Genomic DNA, 19,262 nt, shown 5'->3' on the forward strand with positions numbered 1-19,262 from the left:
CTGGTTCTTCTTAGAAGGGGGAACAAAATACCCATAGGAAGAGATACAGAGACAAATTGTAGAGCCCAGTCTGAGAGAAAGACCATCCAGAGACTGCCCTTCCTAGGGAATTTATCCCATATACAGTTACAAAACCCAGACACTATTGTGGATGTCAAAAAGTGCTTGCTGACAGGAGCCTATTTTAGCTGTCACCTGGGAGGCTATGCCAGTGCATGACAAATACAGAGGGGACACTCTCAGTGTGCTCAGTGAACTGAGCACAGGGTCCCCAAAGGAGGAGCTTGAGATAGGACCCAGGGAGCTGAAGAGATTTGCAGTACCATAGGAGGAACAACAATTTGAACTACCCAGTACCCCCAGAGATTCTAGGGACTAAACCAGGAACCAAAGAGTACACATGGAGGAACCCATGGCTCCAGATGCATATGCAGCAGAGGTGACCTTGTTGGATATCAAAGGGAGAAGAGGCCTTTCGTCCTGAAAAACTACGTGCCCCAGTGTAGGGGAATGCCAGGACAGGGAAGAGGGAGTGGGTGAATTGGTGAGCAGGGGGAGGGGGGATGGGTTAGGGGTATTTGGGGGGGACCAGGAAAGGGGACAACATTGAAATATAAATAAAGAATATATCTAAGAGAGAGAGAGAGAGAGAGAGAGAGAGAGAGAGAGAGAGAGAGAGAGAGAGAGAGGATTAAAGGCATGCACCACCACCAAAAAAAGAAGATGTACTATGAAGCTATAGTAATAACAAAACTGTATTTATATGTTGATCAATGGGATCAAATTGAATGAAGACCCAAAGATAAATCACACACCCTTGGCTAGCTAAATCTAACAGATCCATACTTATCACCATGCAGAAAGTCCAACTCCAATTGGATCAAAGACCTTATCATAATTGGAAAATATTTTAACAACTAAACATCTAACAGAATGATGTATCTAAAAAATATATAAACTCAAGGAACAACATATCAATAAAACAAATAACACTTAAAAATCTCAAAAGTGGAATCTCAAGCAGCTGAGAAACACTTCTTCTGGGTTTGGACTCAGTCAGAGAAGATGCATCTAGCCCTCAAGAGACTTAGGGCTCCAGGGAATCAAAAGTCTGGTGGGATAGCAGTGGGTTAGGGACATCCTTTTGGAGATAGAAGGTTGGGAGAGAGGAAGGGGAGATGTGGAACTGTTCAAAGGATTGACTGATAAGGCAATGAAGTCTGGACTTAAAAAAAAATCTGGGAAGAATAAAGATGATAATAATAATAAAAGAAATGATTAGTTATGTACCCCATTTTTAATAGGGTTATTTTATTCTCTGGAGTCTAACTTTTTTATTTCCTTGTACATATTGGATATTAGCACTCTGTTGGTTGTACAATTGGTAAAGGTCTTTTCCCAATCTGATGGTTGCCATTTTGTCCTATTGACTATGTCCTTTGCCTTACAGAAACTTCACAATTATATGAGGTCCCATTTGTCAATTCTCGATCTTAGAGCATAGACCATTGAAGGAAATTTTCTCTTGTGCCCATGTGCTCAAGGCTCTCTCCCCCACTTTCTTTTCTATTAGTTTCATTATATCTGGTTTTATGTGGAGGTTCTTGATCCACTTGGGCTTGAGCTTTGTACAGGAAGATAAGAATGGGTCAATTTACATTTTTCAACATGCTGACCATTAATTGAACCAGTAGCATTTGTTAAAAATGAGAGGTCCATGGTTCTATGAAGGCTTGAAAGATGTCCCAGAGCAGGGGAATTGATGTTGAGGAGGTGGAAGTGCAGTGAGTGGAAGAACGCCCTCATAGAAGCAGTGGGAGGGAGGATGGGATTGCAGGTTTCCAGGAGGTGGGGGTCACCAGGAAAGGGGAAAATTTGAGATGTAAAGAAAGAAAACATCCAATCAGAAAAGAGAAAAAAAAAGAGAAATGCTCATCATACTTAGTCTTCAAGAATTGCAACTCAAAAGTACATTTTATCTTCTACCTATATGAATAGCTAAGGAAGACAAAACAAGTGAGAGCCTGTGCTGGTGAGAATGTAGAGTAATGGGAGCACTTATATATTGCTGGTGGGAGTGCAACATTATACAGACACCATGAAAATCAGTATGGCTTCTTCAGGAAGATGGGAATCAATCTACCTCAAGATCCAGCTATACTATTTTTAGGTATATTCTAAAATGGATGTTTCATTTTACTGCATAGACACTTGTTCAACCTTATTCACTGCTTCTTTCTTCATAATACCCAGAAATTGGAAACAATCTAGGTGACACTCAACAGAAGAATGGTTAATGAAAATCTCATACACTTACACAGTCCAGTATTACTGAGCTGTTAAAAAAAGATGACTTCGTGTAATTTTCAGGGAAATGCATAGAAATAGAGAAAAATGATTTTGAGTAAGGTATTCTAGAATCAGAAAGAGAAATGTGATATGAAATAAGTTATATGTTAATATAAGCTGTGATGTCACTGATAAAAAACCTACAATCCATGCAACCACAGAGAATAGAGACAAGAAAAAATACAGGTTTCATTAGCAAAGAAATATCAAAAGGTATTTATGGATGGACTGGGGTATGTATGGAGGGGAAGGATACTGTGGATGTCAGCAGGGAATCAGAGGAGATACAGCCAAAATTAAGGTTCTTTTGAAGGATAATATGAAAACTTCATATAGTAGAAACTGTGAAAATATATGCATGTATAAAGGGGATCTAAATGAAATTGCTCAACATTTGGGGAGACAGTCCCAACCGGTCATGTCTTGACACCAAACAGAGCTTCCGGTACCAGATCTGGGTTATTTCAAGTGAGTTGTTAATTAAATTGGCCACATGGGAATCCCCAAATAGCTCATGCTGTTGCCAAAGATATGTGTTGTTCTCTACAAACTGATAGCAAGACCAAATCATTGAAGACAACACCTATAGCTAACTGAATATGGAGATGTCATGGTGGTGACTACATAGAGGCTTCATCCCAATATTTCAGCAGTACAGAGAGGAACTCTGCATGCTATAAAAAGAGAAATGTAAACACCAAAGAAGCCACAATTTCTTCATCTTCAATGGTGTATGGTGGAATAAAACTTTTGGAAGTAATTAGCCAATATCTGATCTGACTTAAGGCAGACTCTATAAGAAGGTACCCATATGTGAAACTACATGTTTGACTAAGAACCTGAGACTAAATATGGCAGGCACCTAAGAAAAAGACAAATCATACTTGCTTAAAAGAAAAGGAAAATTCAGAGCTTCAGGGCTGATTAATATCCACTTATCAGAGACACAACTAGCATATCAAATGATACCCAAGAAGACAGAAAGAGAGGGCCCTGGTTCGAAAAGAGTTGTTCCAGCATTGTAGGGGAGTACCAGGACCAGGAAACGGGAGAGGGGTGATTGAGAAATGGGCGGAGGGAAGAGGGCTTATGAGACAGTTAGGGAGGGGGGACCGGGAAAGGGGAAAGCATTCAGAATGTAAACAAAGAATATAGAAAAAAAAAGAAAAGGAAAAAATATAGTGATGAAATGAATCTGCATAGATCAGTTTTCTACTATTGTTTTGTCTTGTCCAATTTCTACTTGATAGTTTTTTGTTTTATCTTGTCCAACCAACATCAGAGAAGCTTCCTCCTGTAGCAGATAGGAGCAAATATAGAGACCTACATACAGACATTACACAGAGAATTAGGGACCTTGGAACTATCAGCCTCAATGGATGTCTCCACTTAATTCCTCCTCTCAGAGCTGAGTGAGCCACAAGGAACAGCAGGAAAAAAAATGTAGTGGGGATAGAATGCCAATAATACATTATTGGCCCTCTACATTAACATGAACAAAGCTGATATGAACTCAAAGAGGCTTATGCATAGTGTATAGGACTTTCAAAGAGACATACGAGGTCCTCTGCATTTATATTTTAATTTGCAGTTTATTATTTTTTATGAGATTACTGAGTGTATGAATAAATGGGCCTCTGACCCCTGTGATTTTTTTTGGGCTCTTTATCTACTATTATTTTGTCTTGTTCAACTTCTACTTGATATTTTTTTTGTTTTACCTTATATTTCATTTTGTTATGTTTTCAAATAATCAAGCCCTAGCCATGTGGATAAAAGTTAATAACTGAACTGTCACTTATGTATGCTGGGTGAAAGAAAATCAATTTTCTCCAATGGAAAAACACTATATGTATACATACTACTCTAAGGAAGGACTCATGTTTGGAAGTAAGTTTATTTTGCTTTATTTATTTGTGTGTTTTGTTTTTGTTGCTTTTTAATTGCTAAAGTATATTTTGTATGGTTAAAGAACATAAACAAATATACATATGGGACACAAGGTTTTGAGCAATGCTTAATATGAAGTTCATGGGTGAAACAACAGACATGAATCTAATTAGAAAACATAGTAATAAGAATTTAGCAGACATATATGACATCAAGCACAATTTGGATGGGAGTAGGTTTGTATCTTGTCTGTGCAAAATATATTTTAACAAATGCCAAGAAAAACTGGCTACAAATGGTGAAGTCTGGTATCTCCCTAGCTTCTGTTATTATAACTTAAATGCTTGCTGTGAAACAACAATATGATATTCCAGTTTTCATCGCCTGACAATTAAAAAGATGGACCAATAACGAAGACAAAAGTATAAAAAAGCAGAGTATGAAGAAGCTTTCTTTTGCTGTGGTTTGATTTCTTTTCTATCCAGGGACTTAGGAAGTCCTTTCATGGCTCTGATCCTCAGGGTTACTTAAAGCCAATTTCAACCTGCCATCAAGTATCCTAAAAAGACTCTAGAAATGTGTTCTTAGACCAGCATTGTTAGTCATGTAAAATAAAGGGAAATCTCAGTAATGGTCTATTCTCAACCCTGACACTCCACGTCCCTGCAGGAAGGAAGTGTGTTAATTAGCTTTGCGTACATCTAAATGGTAATTCATGTATCAGAAAAAAAAAAGTTACTTTTTATGATTTCATGTAAATGTGCTAAGTAGGAAATAAGAGGTCTTAAAAACTCACAAAAACCTTAATATATCATGCATTGCCTCACAAAACAGAAGTTTGCCAAAAGAATCTGTGGGAAGAGAGCTGTAATATTCTTGCACAAGATGGTCTCTAGTCATAAAAAAGCACTTACTTTAACTACTTGTGCAAAAATTACTTCAGATGATATTCTAATATTATGAAATCTGAACAGCTAACAGCCAAACATAACTCATTTTCTGGAGCCTCTCTTAGGGAAGACATGAATGATCAAAAAGAAAATACTATTTTTGAAAAATCATATGAACATATGATACGAGACTGGTCATCACCAGCATGCCTTCTATTCTCTTTCACTAGAAGCTGATGAACGTTTTTTAGCACTTTCTACCAGAATGCTGTTTCTGAACTGATTCTAATTGCATTTCATCTCTGGTGAGGAAGTAAAAGCATAAATTCCACATTTAGCATAGGCTGCTAAACTGGAATATATTTAGAAATAATCTGAATAAAATGAGAGATGAAACTGCATCACAGGAAGTACAAACTCTACTTCCCTACAACAGGATTTGTGTGGGAGACAGAAGCAGAGGAGATAGGGTGCCAGCAGAGAATCCAGAATGTAGAGCTGTGTTTTGCTCTAAGAAAAATGAGAAACTATTACGTTACTTTGTTTTAAATGAATATCCTTGTTAAATCTTCAAAATTTACAGAATGAAATGGACAACAGAGTCTCTCTTCACTAGTAACAATGGGAAACAAAATTGAAGTAATACAATACGGCTTGAAGATACATACCTATAGTCCCAACTACTGAGGAGATTGAAGGAGGGTAAGAAGTCAAAGCTAGTCCTGTCTATACAGTGATCACCTGGGAAATTATGGCATCTTACCTCAATAGGTATGTATGTATGTATGTATGTATGTATACATGCATGCATGTATGGATGGATGGATATGGATATATATACACATATATATGTTTGAAATAAATTTGAGGTTAAAATATTTTTAGTATATTTTAATATGTTAGCTTCACCTCCCAATACAATTGAGTGTTATAAACAATATCAGCAATTTGTGATTGCAAATGAACAAAATAGAGTGTTTTGAAAACTTCCTACAGAAAATGGGTCAGAGTTATAGGAAAGAAATTAAGATGAATAGAGAACAAGAATCAACTGTTAAAACTAAAGAATAATGCATCCAGGATTTTTTTTGCTACATGTAGACAGAGCTTCACATGAAAAAAGAACTAGGATTTGCTAAAAACCAAACCAAGCACAGACTTAGAGAAGAGATCAAAGCAGTGTGGACCTTACTATGAAGCTAAAATATAGGAAGCATTGGAAGTGCTATCTTTAGCCAGGCATACCCTGGTGGACTAGAGCTTAGCTCAAGAATGGCTCATAAGAAGTTATTGGATATAAAATTAACTCATAGAAATTAGTAGCACTCTTTTATACAAATGATCAAGGGGCATTGAAAGAAATGACAACCTTCACAATAGCCACAAATAATATAAAATATCTTGGTGTAACTCTAACCAAGTAAGTGCAAGTTCTGTATTAAAACAACTTCAAGTCTTTGAAGAAAGAAATTGAAGAACTTACCAGAAGATGGAAAGATCTTCCATGCTCATGGATAGGTAGAATTAACATAGTAGATTGTTTACCAAAAACAATAGACAGACTCAATGTAATCCTCATCAAAATTCCAATACAAACTTTTATAGCAATTCTCAACTTCATATGGAAATCAAAAAAAAAACAACAACAACTCACAGGTGATTCAAAGCAATTCTAAACAAAACAAACGAACAAAAACAACAACAAAAACTGGAGGAATAACCGTCACTGACCTCAAGCTGTACTATAGAGCAATCAATAATAATAAAAACTGCATGGAATTGGTTCAGAAACAACTAGGATGATCAATGGAATAAAATTGAAGACTCAAAAATAAACCCACATACTCATGAACTCTTGAATTTGACAAAGAAGCCAAAATCTTACAATGGAAAAATGAAAGCATCTTCAACAAATGGTGCTGATCTGATGGTTGTCTGCATGTAGAAGAAAGAAAACAGATCCATATTTATCACCCCTGCATAAAACTCAAATCCAAGTGGATGAAGGACTTCAACATAAAACTAAATACACGAAATTTCATAGAAGAGAAGGTGGTAAATAGCCTTAAACACATTGGTGTTTCCTGACCAGAACATCAGTGGCTCAAGCTCTAAGATCAACAATTGATTAATTGATTAAAAGGAAAGCTTCGGTAAGGCAAAGGACACTGTCAATAGGGCAAAATGACAACCAAATAGATTGGGGAAAGATCTTCACTAACCCTATATCCAAAAGAGGGCAAATATTACAAATATATATAGAACTTAAGAAGTTAGACTCCAATAAACAAAATAACCCAATTTTAAAAATTGTATATAGAGCTAAACAAAGAATTTGAAACAGAGGAATCTCAAATGGCCAAGAAGCACCTAAAAAAATGCTCACCATTCTTAGTTATCAGAGAAATGCAAATCAAAAGGACTCTGAGGTTCCTCCTTACACAAATCACAAAACTCAAAAACTCATAGGACAACACATATTGGTGAAAATGTAGTGCTAAAGGAACATTCCTCCATTGCTGGCTGGATTGAAAACTTGTACAACCACTCTGGAAATCAATCTGGTGGTTCTCCAGAAAACTGGAAATAGTTCTACCTGAATACGAAGCTATATTGCTCATAGGCGTAGGCCCAAAAGATTTCTCACTATGATTACAGCAGCTTCATTAGTAACAGTCAGAAACTTCAAGAAACCAAGATATCACTCAACTGAAGTAGGGATACAGAAAATGTGGCTCATTTACACAGTGGAATAGTTTTCAGCCATTAAAAGCAATGGGAGGCATCATGATTTTTTTTTTTTTGCAAATGAATGGAACTAGAAAATATTCTAAGTGAGGTAACCCAGATGAAAAGGACATGCATGGCATGTACTCACCTATAAGACTGATAAGTGGCCAAAAAGTACAGAATAACCATGGTCCTCAGACCCACAGACCCAAAGAAGTTATACAATGAAGAAGGCCCAAGAAAGGATACTTGAAACACAATTAGAAGCATGAACAAAAGAGTCATAAGAGTCAGAAAGGGAAGTGGGTCAGGGACAGGAGGGAGAGGAAAATTGGGGACAGGGAGAGGGAGGGAGAGGAGAATTCATGTGTGTGGAAAGATAGGAATGATGCCCAGAGGATCAGGAGAATGTATGGAAATCTGTAGCTGCTGAGGGTTGGGGGAGGAGAGAATCTTTAGGATGCACCAGAGACCTGCGATTCGGGAGGCTCCCAGGAGTCAATTTGAATGACCCTAACCAAGATGCCTAATTGTGGAGACATGGAACCTGAAGGGGCCATCTTTTCTAGCCAAGCAGGACCCCCACTGGAGGGATAAAGACACCAGCTAACCCACCAAACTTTGGACCCACATTTGACCTGTCATAGAGAAATGCAGGGACAAAGATGGAGCAGACACTAAAGGAATGAACAACCAATAATTGGTCCAACTTGAAACATTCCATGGTCAAACACCAAGCTGACATTATTAATGATAGTCTGTTGTGCTTCCAGTCTGGAACCTAGCATAATGGACCTCTGAGAGGCTCTAATCAGAGGCTGACTAAAACAAAGGCAGATACCCACACCCAAACACTGGAGTTCCAGGCCTCTTAAGGAGGAGTTGGGGGAAGGATTGAAGGCCCTAGGGGGTATTGGAATCCTTCAGGAGGACCAACAAAGCAACTAACCTGGACCTCTCCGAGCTCTCCAAGACTGAGGCACCAACCAAAGTACACACAGGAACTTGAAGGAGACCCTTGGCACATACATAGCAGGCACGCACCTCAGTCTCCACCTTAGCCACCACCAACTGAAATAGAGACTTTTTGCAAAGCTGTAGTCTGACTGTGATATTTGTGCCCCCAAAGGGCTGCTCAAAGAGATAGAATGTCATATTCTGGTAGAGACTTGACAGATATATCAGGGCCAGCGGATACTGCCGGGATGCCTTCCTTCTCAGAGGAGATGGAGAGGGGTAAAGGGAAGGTATCTGTGAGAGAGGACTAGGAAGGGGCAGTGCTTGATGTAAACAAATAAATTTACAAATAATGAAGTCAAGTTCATGCTAAGATATGCAAAGACATCATCAGAATGTTCAGACTATTTGAGAATCACAACAGCAAAGTGAAAGTATGTGTGGCAATATAACTTTAATAATAATGTAGATAAAAAACTATCCTAATCTACTTCATTCACCACTGAATACTGTGTCTGATGGGATCAACAGTTTGATTCCAGTATCTGTTTCTACCAGAGTGTTCCCAAGAAAGTGTTTAAAAAATAATTAACTGCAACAAATATGTTTTGTTATACTTTATCAAAAATCAAGTTTATTTTCAAGTCAATTAGTTCAAAAATTATCTCCCACATCTATTCTTTAAACATATATGGCAAATATGAAATCAATTGTATCATAAATATGAAAAAATAAAATCAAGTAAAAGTATGCTCTATCATGTTCTCCAGTGCTCCTTAATCAATATAATTTCTCATACGTGTTATTGTCCACTCTCTTTCATCATTCTATGATATTGCTTTAAAGATATTCTATGTGTTAAGAGGAAACTCTCCTAGGGAAGCTATGCAAGAAGCATTTGTAGAACTTTTTGTACAACACAAGTTGCCATTTTCACCTCATTCACAACCTTTAAAAATCCCAGCTTACTGATACTGGTAGTATGGGACTAACCATTTTGGTTTGTAGAATGGAAAAATGGAGACCCATGGATGTATTTGGAAAAGCTGCAAAATCTGATCTAAATACAAGCCAGCAGACCACACTTTCTATATGATGTTACCCAGCTTCCCAGAGTCTCAATTTTCTAGCTGTAAAAAGGCAATAATAGCTTCCTATTGCATAGATAACCATTTAGCATGATCATTAAATCTTAATATCATATTTGGGGACATTCATTTTTCTAGCATTAAACTAAACAAGATCAATTTCAAACAAACAAAAAAGGTTTAGCTGTCTGAGGTCTGTTTTAACCATTTAATTTTGTGTAACACTCTCATTATCTGAGTTAAAAGTATTATAAATCAGAAAGGGTTCGTCTCTTCTGCTAGCTTGGGCATGAGTTATATATGCAAAACTGAAATCTATAGCGACTAAAAATCTAAAACAGAACCCATAACAGACATACAAGTCTGAAAATCAAGCCATTTTGATCTGTCTCAGTTAATTTTTTCAAAGAGCCATTTGAAATATATTTTAAGGTTCAGTGCAGCAGTATAGGGCAATACCAGAAGAGCGAAGTGGGAAGGGGTGGATGGAGGAACAGGGAGAGGGAAGAGGGCATATGGGACTTTGGGGGAGTGGGGAGCCAGAAAAGGGGAAATCATTTGAAATGTAAATAAAAATATATCAAAATTTAAAAACAAGAAAAAAAGAAAAAGAATTATTTTCTAAAAGAAAGTGTTCTCTTTTTTTTCTAATAAGTTTAGATAAAAGCCACTTACAACTTTTCTGAAAAATTGCAAAAATAATTTCTGAAATAGCTAATGGTGACATGCATTTAACTAGACTTCCATTGGTTCATTATTCTACCTTATAAGATGTGACAGAGACTTTGTGTAATTATACATGCAAGGAATATTCAAACTTCATTATTAACTCACAAATTGTCATGGTAAGTGCAGAGCACATCATAATCCATGGCAGCTGTGAAATGACAAGATGCTAAAATGCATAGCTTACAATTATGAAAGAGGCCAGGCAACCTTGCCCACATTTCTATCCCCACTATCATTAAGTTACTTCTTCATACTTAAACACTTTTTAAAAATTAAAAGTGACTATATAATTATATGACTTCAACCAAACATCATAAAAATTATTTACTCTAAGGAAAATAATTAAGACTCCCTTTCTTTTCTTCAAGTCCAAATTAAGATTCAATTCAGCATTTCACAAGTGGCTTAGCAAAAGTAATCTTTATTTATATAAGTATCCTGAATGTTTTATAAATAAAATATAGTAAATTATAAGGACACATTTACAATTATTATGATGTACATTTTTTTATTTTTTTGGTTTAAAAGTAATGTATTATTTTAGAATCACCAAAAAAGATAAATACTTTTAGGAAATAGTAAATGTAGAGAAAAGACAGCTGAATTAGGCTTGGGAGAAATCTTACATGGTGACAGATTTTCCTAGTTATTTTATCACTCTTTATGCTATATCTGGAGATAAATGTGTCTTAGATGGTGTAATCAAAATGAGGCAAAGAGCTGGTGCTTTGGTTCAAATCCAATTCCTGTGTGACCCCATGTGTATATATGCCAAGAAATACCATTCTTTGTTGTGCCTGGTTGTGGACAGCTGACCAAGTCACCAAATATTTTTCATCTGCAAATTACATTTATTCCACATTAGAATATTTTCCTTTCTGAATGTTTATGATATTTTTTCATTTATTTTTTTAGTTTGCAATATTAATTAGGGCATCATTTTCTGTGAACCAAAAATAAGTAGGTACATGTTAAAATCCCTATTCAAGGCTATCTAACCATAGTCAAATAAATTTTCTACCTATGCAAGAGATGGGAGTAGATACGGTATATAGACTGTGCATATTTGTGTAAGCTTATGATTTTAGTTTGTGGTGCTGTGAAGAGAGAGAAGAACGATTACATATCATGAAAAGTCAAAATAAATCAAACATCAATAGTTGATATTTTAGAAAATAGTAAAATGTACTGATTTGCTTTAATTAATATTAATACAGAGGTTTTTTTCTTTCAATTGGTGTAAACCTAATAGTTTTCAGTGTATTTGAAATAAATGCTATAGTCAGCAAATCATAATAAAATGATCTTCTGGATTTCTATTGTTATATAAATTTCATCTTTGCATTCATATTGTGAACTATATTTTAGCAAAACATGTCAATTACATGCCAGGTGACACTCCACTCAGTATGAAAGAAAATATTACAATAAAATTGCAATTTGCTACTTAGGGAAGAAGAACTACTGAACCTGTGTATGTGAGCACATGTGAACATGTACCCAAGCTACTCGTATTCACACATGTAGTTCTTTCACTAAGCTAAGTAGAGTGATAGGCAAAGAATGTAATATATAAAGAAAATTCTTGAGGGGCAGAGCAGGAAATTTAAATACTTACTGTGGAAGGATTGAAGACTGTTAATTATCCTTTGATCTGTCAATCTTCCTGATTTTGTCATCTGGCCACATTTGAGTTGATTAGAAGACTCTCTCGATTCAATCCAGCAAACCATTTCTTCACTATAAATAAAATCTAGAGAATGGATTTCATTTCTGTTGGCTGAGCTTAGAGTTGTCATTTTACTTCCATTGATGTAGTAGAGCTCAATTGTTTCAGGACTTGAAATTAGTAACATTGGTGGCTTATCTGTGGGTTCTGGAATAAAACAGAAAATTGTTGTTAAGAAAGAGAGGTTGATAATATCTTGTTTCTTCAATGGTCCATTATCAACTAAAAGTTACGCCTGTACTTGCAAAATATCATTGGAATAAAAAGAATGCTTGCATTAAAACCTTTTTTAATAAGCTACACACACATCTCACTGCATACACCATTTCAGTCTCTGGGAAAATGTATTTGTTTGAGCACTTGCTTCCATTATACCCTAAGTCATAATGTGTGGTCTGAATGCCAAAGCAATGCTCTTTACTTTTATCTCTGTTGAACAAGGGAGGTTCTGTGATGTGAGTATTGTTTTGGTTTTCCTCACAATGAAGTATGTGAATAACCTACATTCTGAGCTTCACTTGGGAGCAAGGACATGCATTTAGAAAGTGAATGTGAAAGGTCAGAAAAAGACTCTCTATAGCAGAACACAGGGAACTCTGGCTCCTAGCAAGATTCACTTATATCCTTGACCTCTTGGGCTGTCTATACACCTAAGATCCAAACAATCAATTCTAGATGTAAAACAAACTTTAAGACCATGTTTTTATGCAATACTAACATTTTTGGTGTTAAGATTGATGTTTTTGATGGATCCAATGAAATTGTCCAGAATTTTAATGGCACATTCACAGGGGTAGTAACAAACCCCACATCAAAACTAGTGTTTCCAGAACGAACTTTGATACTTATACTAGTATTGTTGCTGAAGTGGTAGAGGATTCAGAATTTCTTATTTCAGCTTTTGATGTGATCTCTAGCAATGTACTATTAAGTCTTTTTGGCTATGATTAAAAACTCATCAGGAACTGAATTCTCCTTAGGGCTGCCACATCCTCTGATAAGCTGCCAGGATCTCTGTCAAGTCTTACTTGCAGTGGCATTTTACCTGTTTTCCATCCTTATAATGGTGCCTTGTGACCTCCCCCTGCCCTTGAGGATCTGACCCATTGTTCTCAAAGAATAGCAGCCCAGCCACCGGAAGCCAGCCTCCTGCAGAATAAGCAGAACCAGTTTCCAGTCTTTGGGAGGAGTGTCTTGCCCTGCCTATTGATCTTTGAAGAGATTCACGAAAGGTCGAGCCTTGAGCAAGAAATCATGACTTGTCTCCATGTGTTTCTCTTGCCACCCTGCTTTCTATCCCCATCTCTTCTTCGAAGGCATCCAGGCCATGAGCATGTAGCTGCAGGTGGCTGCAGTGCCTCCTCTAAACTGTCTTCCATCACACCTGCCATAATTACATAATTACGACAACAAAACACAGTCAAGATAATACCAAATTTATGTTCTATCTCCCAAAAGCTCATTCCATGTAAAACACAATCATAAGCAGTAACAGATTTTGAGAACTTTCCTGAGATGACTTCTCATTATATCTTTAATGTTTTCCTTCATATCCCCAGTACTGTTGCCCACTGTCATCTTGTTCTAGAAAGGCTACACTCTGTAGTGATTCTTGTATAAGCCACAGAGACTGAAAATCATCGAAGCCTTACTCAAACGCCATCTTCTTCTCTAACTTTCTTAGATCTAACTTTCTTGGACATAACTTTTCTCCTGACAATATCTGTTACATTATATAAAGCTGCAAGTCTCCTTTTTTTTCCATTAACTTTTAACAAGTATTTCTTTATTATCACTGGTATAGTACGTATAGTTTCCTATTTACTTATTTATATATATCTTAATTGTTCTGTTCCGAGCATCTAAAAGAAAAGCTGGATAATACAGTGCTCAGATAAAGAAATGAAATGGAATTTTATACAGCAGTATTCCTTAGAAACATTCTCTGACACTTAGAAAGAAGCACATAGAACATAAAATACGTTTTAGTCTTTGAAAATGACCTAAAAAAGACTGAATAATCAAGAAATCATAAACCAAGTGTTTATTGTGAGAACTATGAAATAGAAACAAAGAAAATATATCTATTGGAATGACTATATAAATTTAAGCTTCAAATCAAGACTATATTGTGGTCCTTGTTATTAATTTTAATAATAAAGAAATCAGGTTTTTTAGCTAGAAGAACTCCTTGCTAAATTTGGTGTCTTCCCTCACAATGTTAAAAAGGCCAGTCACAGAATGTTGCCCAATGCATTTCATGAGTACTGGCACCCTTTCTCCTAAGCAAGTACCTTACCATGCTTCGTCAGCATCCATGCTAGCAAAAAGAACCCCAAGCTCCCAACTCTAGTGGTGGCATGCTGCTGGCTCAGCAACCATGAAAGCCACCAGACCTGCAGAATCTCTGACTGTAATAGAATACCCTGGATACCAAAACTTTAGCTCCCAACTTGTTTTAAAAGCAAGTGTCCTCAACACAGGGCCCACTAGCCCAAAGATCAGAGAGAAAACAGAAACCAAGGAAAAAGACACTCATTCAACAATGACAAACACAAAAATATGCAAGTAGTAGTATAAGAATTTACCCCAAACTCAGACGCCTAGATGCCAGTATAACAACACAATCAACAATAGGCAGGGCAATATGTTACCTGCAAAGGCCAACTATCCTAGTACAGAAAGCTTTGAATATTCCAACATAACTGAAGCACTAGGAAATGACCTTAAAATGAACTTTATAAAGATAATAGAATTACATAGAGGGAATGATAAAGCCCTTAGAGAAATTAACAAAAACAAACAAAAATTGGAGGAATTGAATAAATCCCTTAAACAAAGTGAACAAAGGCAAGGAAAATTAAACAAATAGTTTAGGGAAATGAAGAATGAAAATAGAAGCAAGCAAAAGAACACAAACTGAGGAAGTTCTAAAAATGGAAAATTGTAAACAAACAGGAACTAGACTCAAGAATAACCAACATAATAAAAGAGATGAAAGAGAAAAATCTTAGGGTTTGATATATGAGTAAAAAGATATTGTTACATCTAAAAATATTCCAAGCCCCAAATATCCAGGAAATCTGGGACACTGTGTAAAGACTAAACCTAGAATTAATAGAAATAGAAAGAGAAGAATCCCAGTTCAAATGAGCAAAATATAATTTTAGCAATGTAATGGGAGAATTTTTTCTTACTTAAAGATAGATATGCTTATTAAAGTTTAAGCAGCTTAAATATGAAATAGGTTGGAATATCAAATAGATTAGACCATACAACAACCTCCCTGTGCCACATAATCATCAAAACACTAAACATACAGAACAAAGAAAAAAATATCAAAAGCTGTAAGGGAAAATTTCAACCCAAGGAGGTTAACTTGCCATGAAAACACAAGAAATAGGTAATTTCACATTAGCAAAACCAAAAAAAGATAAATATACACACGCATACACAGAGACATCTCCAACACACACACATACACACACACACACACAAACATACACACACACACACACAGAGAGAGAGACAAAGAGAGAGACAGACAGACAGACAGCCTGAGAAAATATTACCAACTATAACTACAACAAAATAATAGGAACATGCTTCTACTTCACAGAAGAAACAAACCTCAATATCAAAGAAAGACTTTACCTCAGAGTAAATGGTTGCAAGACAGTTTTCCAAGAAATGGACCTACCTAACAGGCTGGCACAGCAATTCTAATATCTAACAAAATAGACTTAAAGAAAATTAATCAAAAGTGATATGGAAGGATACTTCATAGTTATCAAAGGAAATATCCATCAAGATGACCTTTCAATTCTTAATAGCTATGCTGCAAATGCAAGTACATCAACATTTTTAAAAGTAAATAAATAAATAAATAAAATAAATCCATTGTTAACTAAATCTAAAACCACATATTGAACCTCACACATTGATAGCAATGTCAATACAAAACTCTCATCTATAGACAAACCATTCAGACAAAAATACTGGCACTAACAGATATTTTAAATCAAATCAAATAAAAAATAACTACAGAATATTTACCCCATTGCAAAAGAATGCACCTTCTCAGCATCTCATGGAATACTATCAAACATTGGCTATATACTCAGAAAGAAGACAATAGAAACAACAAAAAATCTAAAAATTCATTAAAGTAGCTGAATGACTACTCAATTCAGAAATAAAAAATAAATTAAAGAATTCAATGAAAATGAATACATAATATAGTTCAACTATGGGGCACAATGAAAATAGTGCTAAGAGTAAAGTTCATAACCCAAACGAACTACATAGAGTAAGAGAGATCTCATGCTAGAAAGTTAAGAACAAAACTGAAAGCTCTAGAAAAAAATGAGGCATATACACCCAAGAAGAGTAGGTTGCAAGAAATAATCAAACTAGTGGCTAAAATCAATAAAATAGAAACAAAGAGAACAATACAAAGAATTAATGAAAAAAAGATTTTTTTCATTCTTTGAGAAAATGAACAAGATAGACAAACCCTTATCCAAACTAACTAAACTACAAAAAGAGAATATCCAAATTAACAAAACCAGAAACAAAAATGGGGACATAACCATAGACAAAAAAGAAATTTTTTAAAGTACATTTGAGATGTACTTTAAAAAATTTTAATCTACAAAATTGTAAAATTTAAGGAAATAGATAATATTCTTGATAGCTGTCACTTACCAAATTCAAATCAAGAACAGATAAAACAATTTAAGTCGACCTATGACTCCTAAGGAAGGAGAAGTAGACATTAAAAGTATCCCAGATAGAAAACAGCCAAGACCAGAGAGATTTAGGGCAAGAAAAAGGAGGGGGAAAGATAGGAGAATGGATGGAGAGAAGAGGACTTATGGGACATATGGGGAGGGGATACCTGGGAAAGAGGAAAGCTTTTGGATTGTAAACAAAGAATATAGAAAATAAAAATACATATTTAAAAAAAGAAGAGCTAATGCCAATCTTCCAAAAATTACTCCAAAACATAGAAACTGAAGAAACATTGACAAAATCATTATATGAGACCACAATCGCCGCGATCCACAACCCACACAAAGTCACAACAAAGAAAGAGTATTACAGGCAAATATCTCTCATGAGCATAGATGAAAAAACATCCAATAAAATAATTGCAAAGTGAATCCAAGAACACATCAAATGGATTTTCCAACATGATCAAGTAGGTTTCATTCTAGAAATGCAGGAATGGTTCAATAAATGAAAACTGGTAAATGTAACCCCCATTATAAATAAATTGAAAGAAAGAAAACCATTCTCCCTATAGATGCTGAAAAGACACAAATATATCTAACAACCCCTCATGATACAATTTTTGAGAGATTGGTTGTAAAAGAGACATACCTAGATGTAACAAGGGCAGTTTACAGAAAGTCAATAGCCAACATCCATTTAAGTGGAGAGAAAAACAAAATAATTCCTCCAAAATCAGGAACAAGAGAAGACTTGACCACTTTCTCCACATATATTTAAAGAGTAATTGAAGTTCTAGTTGGAATAATAAAATGACTGAAGAAACTTAAGGAGATGTAAATTGAAGATGAAGTATTCAAAGTATTGGTATTTCCAGGTGATATAGTATACAAAAGTGATGACAAAAATTCTACCATGGAACTCATACAGCTGATAAACTCCCTTACTTGAAGTGGATGGATATAAGATTAAATTAAAGAAAACAATAGTACTCATATACACAAATGATAAATAACAACCTTCACAACCTGTATTACACAAATAATATAAAGTATCCCGGGGTAACTATAACCAAGCAAGTAAAAGATTTGTATGACAGACGGGCAGAGGTGGCACATGCTTGTAATTCCAGCACTTGGGAGGAAGACGGAGGCAGATTTCTGAGTTTGAGGCCAGCCTGGTCTACAGAGTGAATTCCAGAACAGCCACAGCCACGGCTATACAGAGAAACCCTGTCTCGGAAAAAAAAAAAAGAAAGAAAGGAAGAAAGAAAGAAAGAAAGAAAGAAAGAAAGAAAGAAAGAAAGAAAGAAAGAAAGAAAGAAAGAGAAAAAAGAAAAAAAAGAAAAAATTGAATGACAATAACTTTGTCTTTGAAGAAATTGAAGAAAATATCAGAAAAGGGGAAATCACAGATCAATAGAATTAACATAGTAAAAGTGAGTATCCTACCAAAACTAATCTACATATTCAAATAATCCTAATCAAAATTCAAACATAATTCTTTACAGACCTTGAAAGATTCAGCTTTATATGAAAAAATTTAAAACTTATTAGAGCTAAAACTATTCTATACAATAAAAGAATATCCAGAGGTATCACCATCTCTAACTTCAAGCTCTACCGTATAGATAGACTAATAAAAGCTACATGGTATTGATATTTGAACAGGCAATCCCTCATAAAAGTTAGACTTGACCTACCCCAAGACCCAGCTATAATACTCCTGGGAATATATCCTAATAATGCCTCATCCTATCACTAGGATACTTGCCCAACTATGTTCATAGCAGCTTTATTTATAATAGCCAGAAAATGGACACAATGTAGATGTCACTCAACCTTAGAATGGATAGTCTTGCACAGGTTTCACCAGCTGGACTGAGATATTAACCCAGTCACAAAACCTTTGACATACAATATGTCCTGCCAAGATGTCCTAAGGTAGTGGTTGTGTACAATTTATGGGAGTGGTTAATCAATGACTGGTCTAAATTCAGGGCCATGCCACAGAGGAAAGTCCAAGTCTGACACTGCCCATTTTGGCAGAAACCAGATGCAGGACAGTCATCCGAGATCCAGTATATAACCAAACAGGAAGAGAGAGAGAGAGAGAGAGAGAGAGAGAGAGAGAGAGAGAGAGAGAGAGAGAGAGAGAGAGAGAGAG

General features: G+C 35.7%; 1 protein-coding gene across 1 annotated transcript in view; it reads right to left on the reverse strand.

Annotated features, from left to right (window-relative positions):
- Lrp1b (LDL receptor related protein 1B) overlaps positions 1 to 19,262 on the reverse strand; it is a 1,719,438-nt gene that overhangs the window by 1,107,913 nt on the left and 592,263 nt on the right. Inside the window, exon 6 of the mRNA XM_052181021.1 lies at positions 12,252 to 12,509. Within this exon, the coding sequence (XP_052036981.1) occupies positions 12,252 to 12,509 (258 nt within the window). The remainder of the gene's footprint in view (positions 1 to 12,251; positions 12,510 to 19,262) is intronic.

Source organism: Apodemus sylvaticus, chromosome 5 (assembly GCF_947179515.1).
Source record: "Apodemus sylvaticus chromosome 5, mApoSyl1.1, whole genome shotgun sequence".
NCBI classification, from domain to species: domain Eukaryota; kingdom Metazoa; phylum Chordata; class Mammalia; order Rodentia; family Muridae; genus Apodemus; species Apodemus sylvaticus.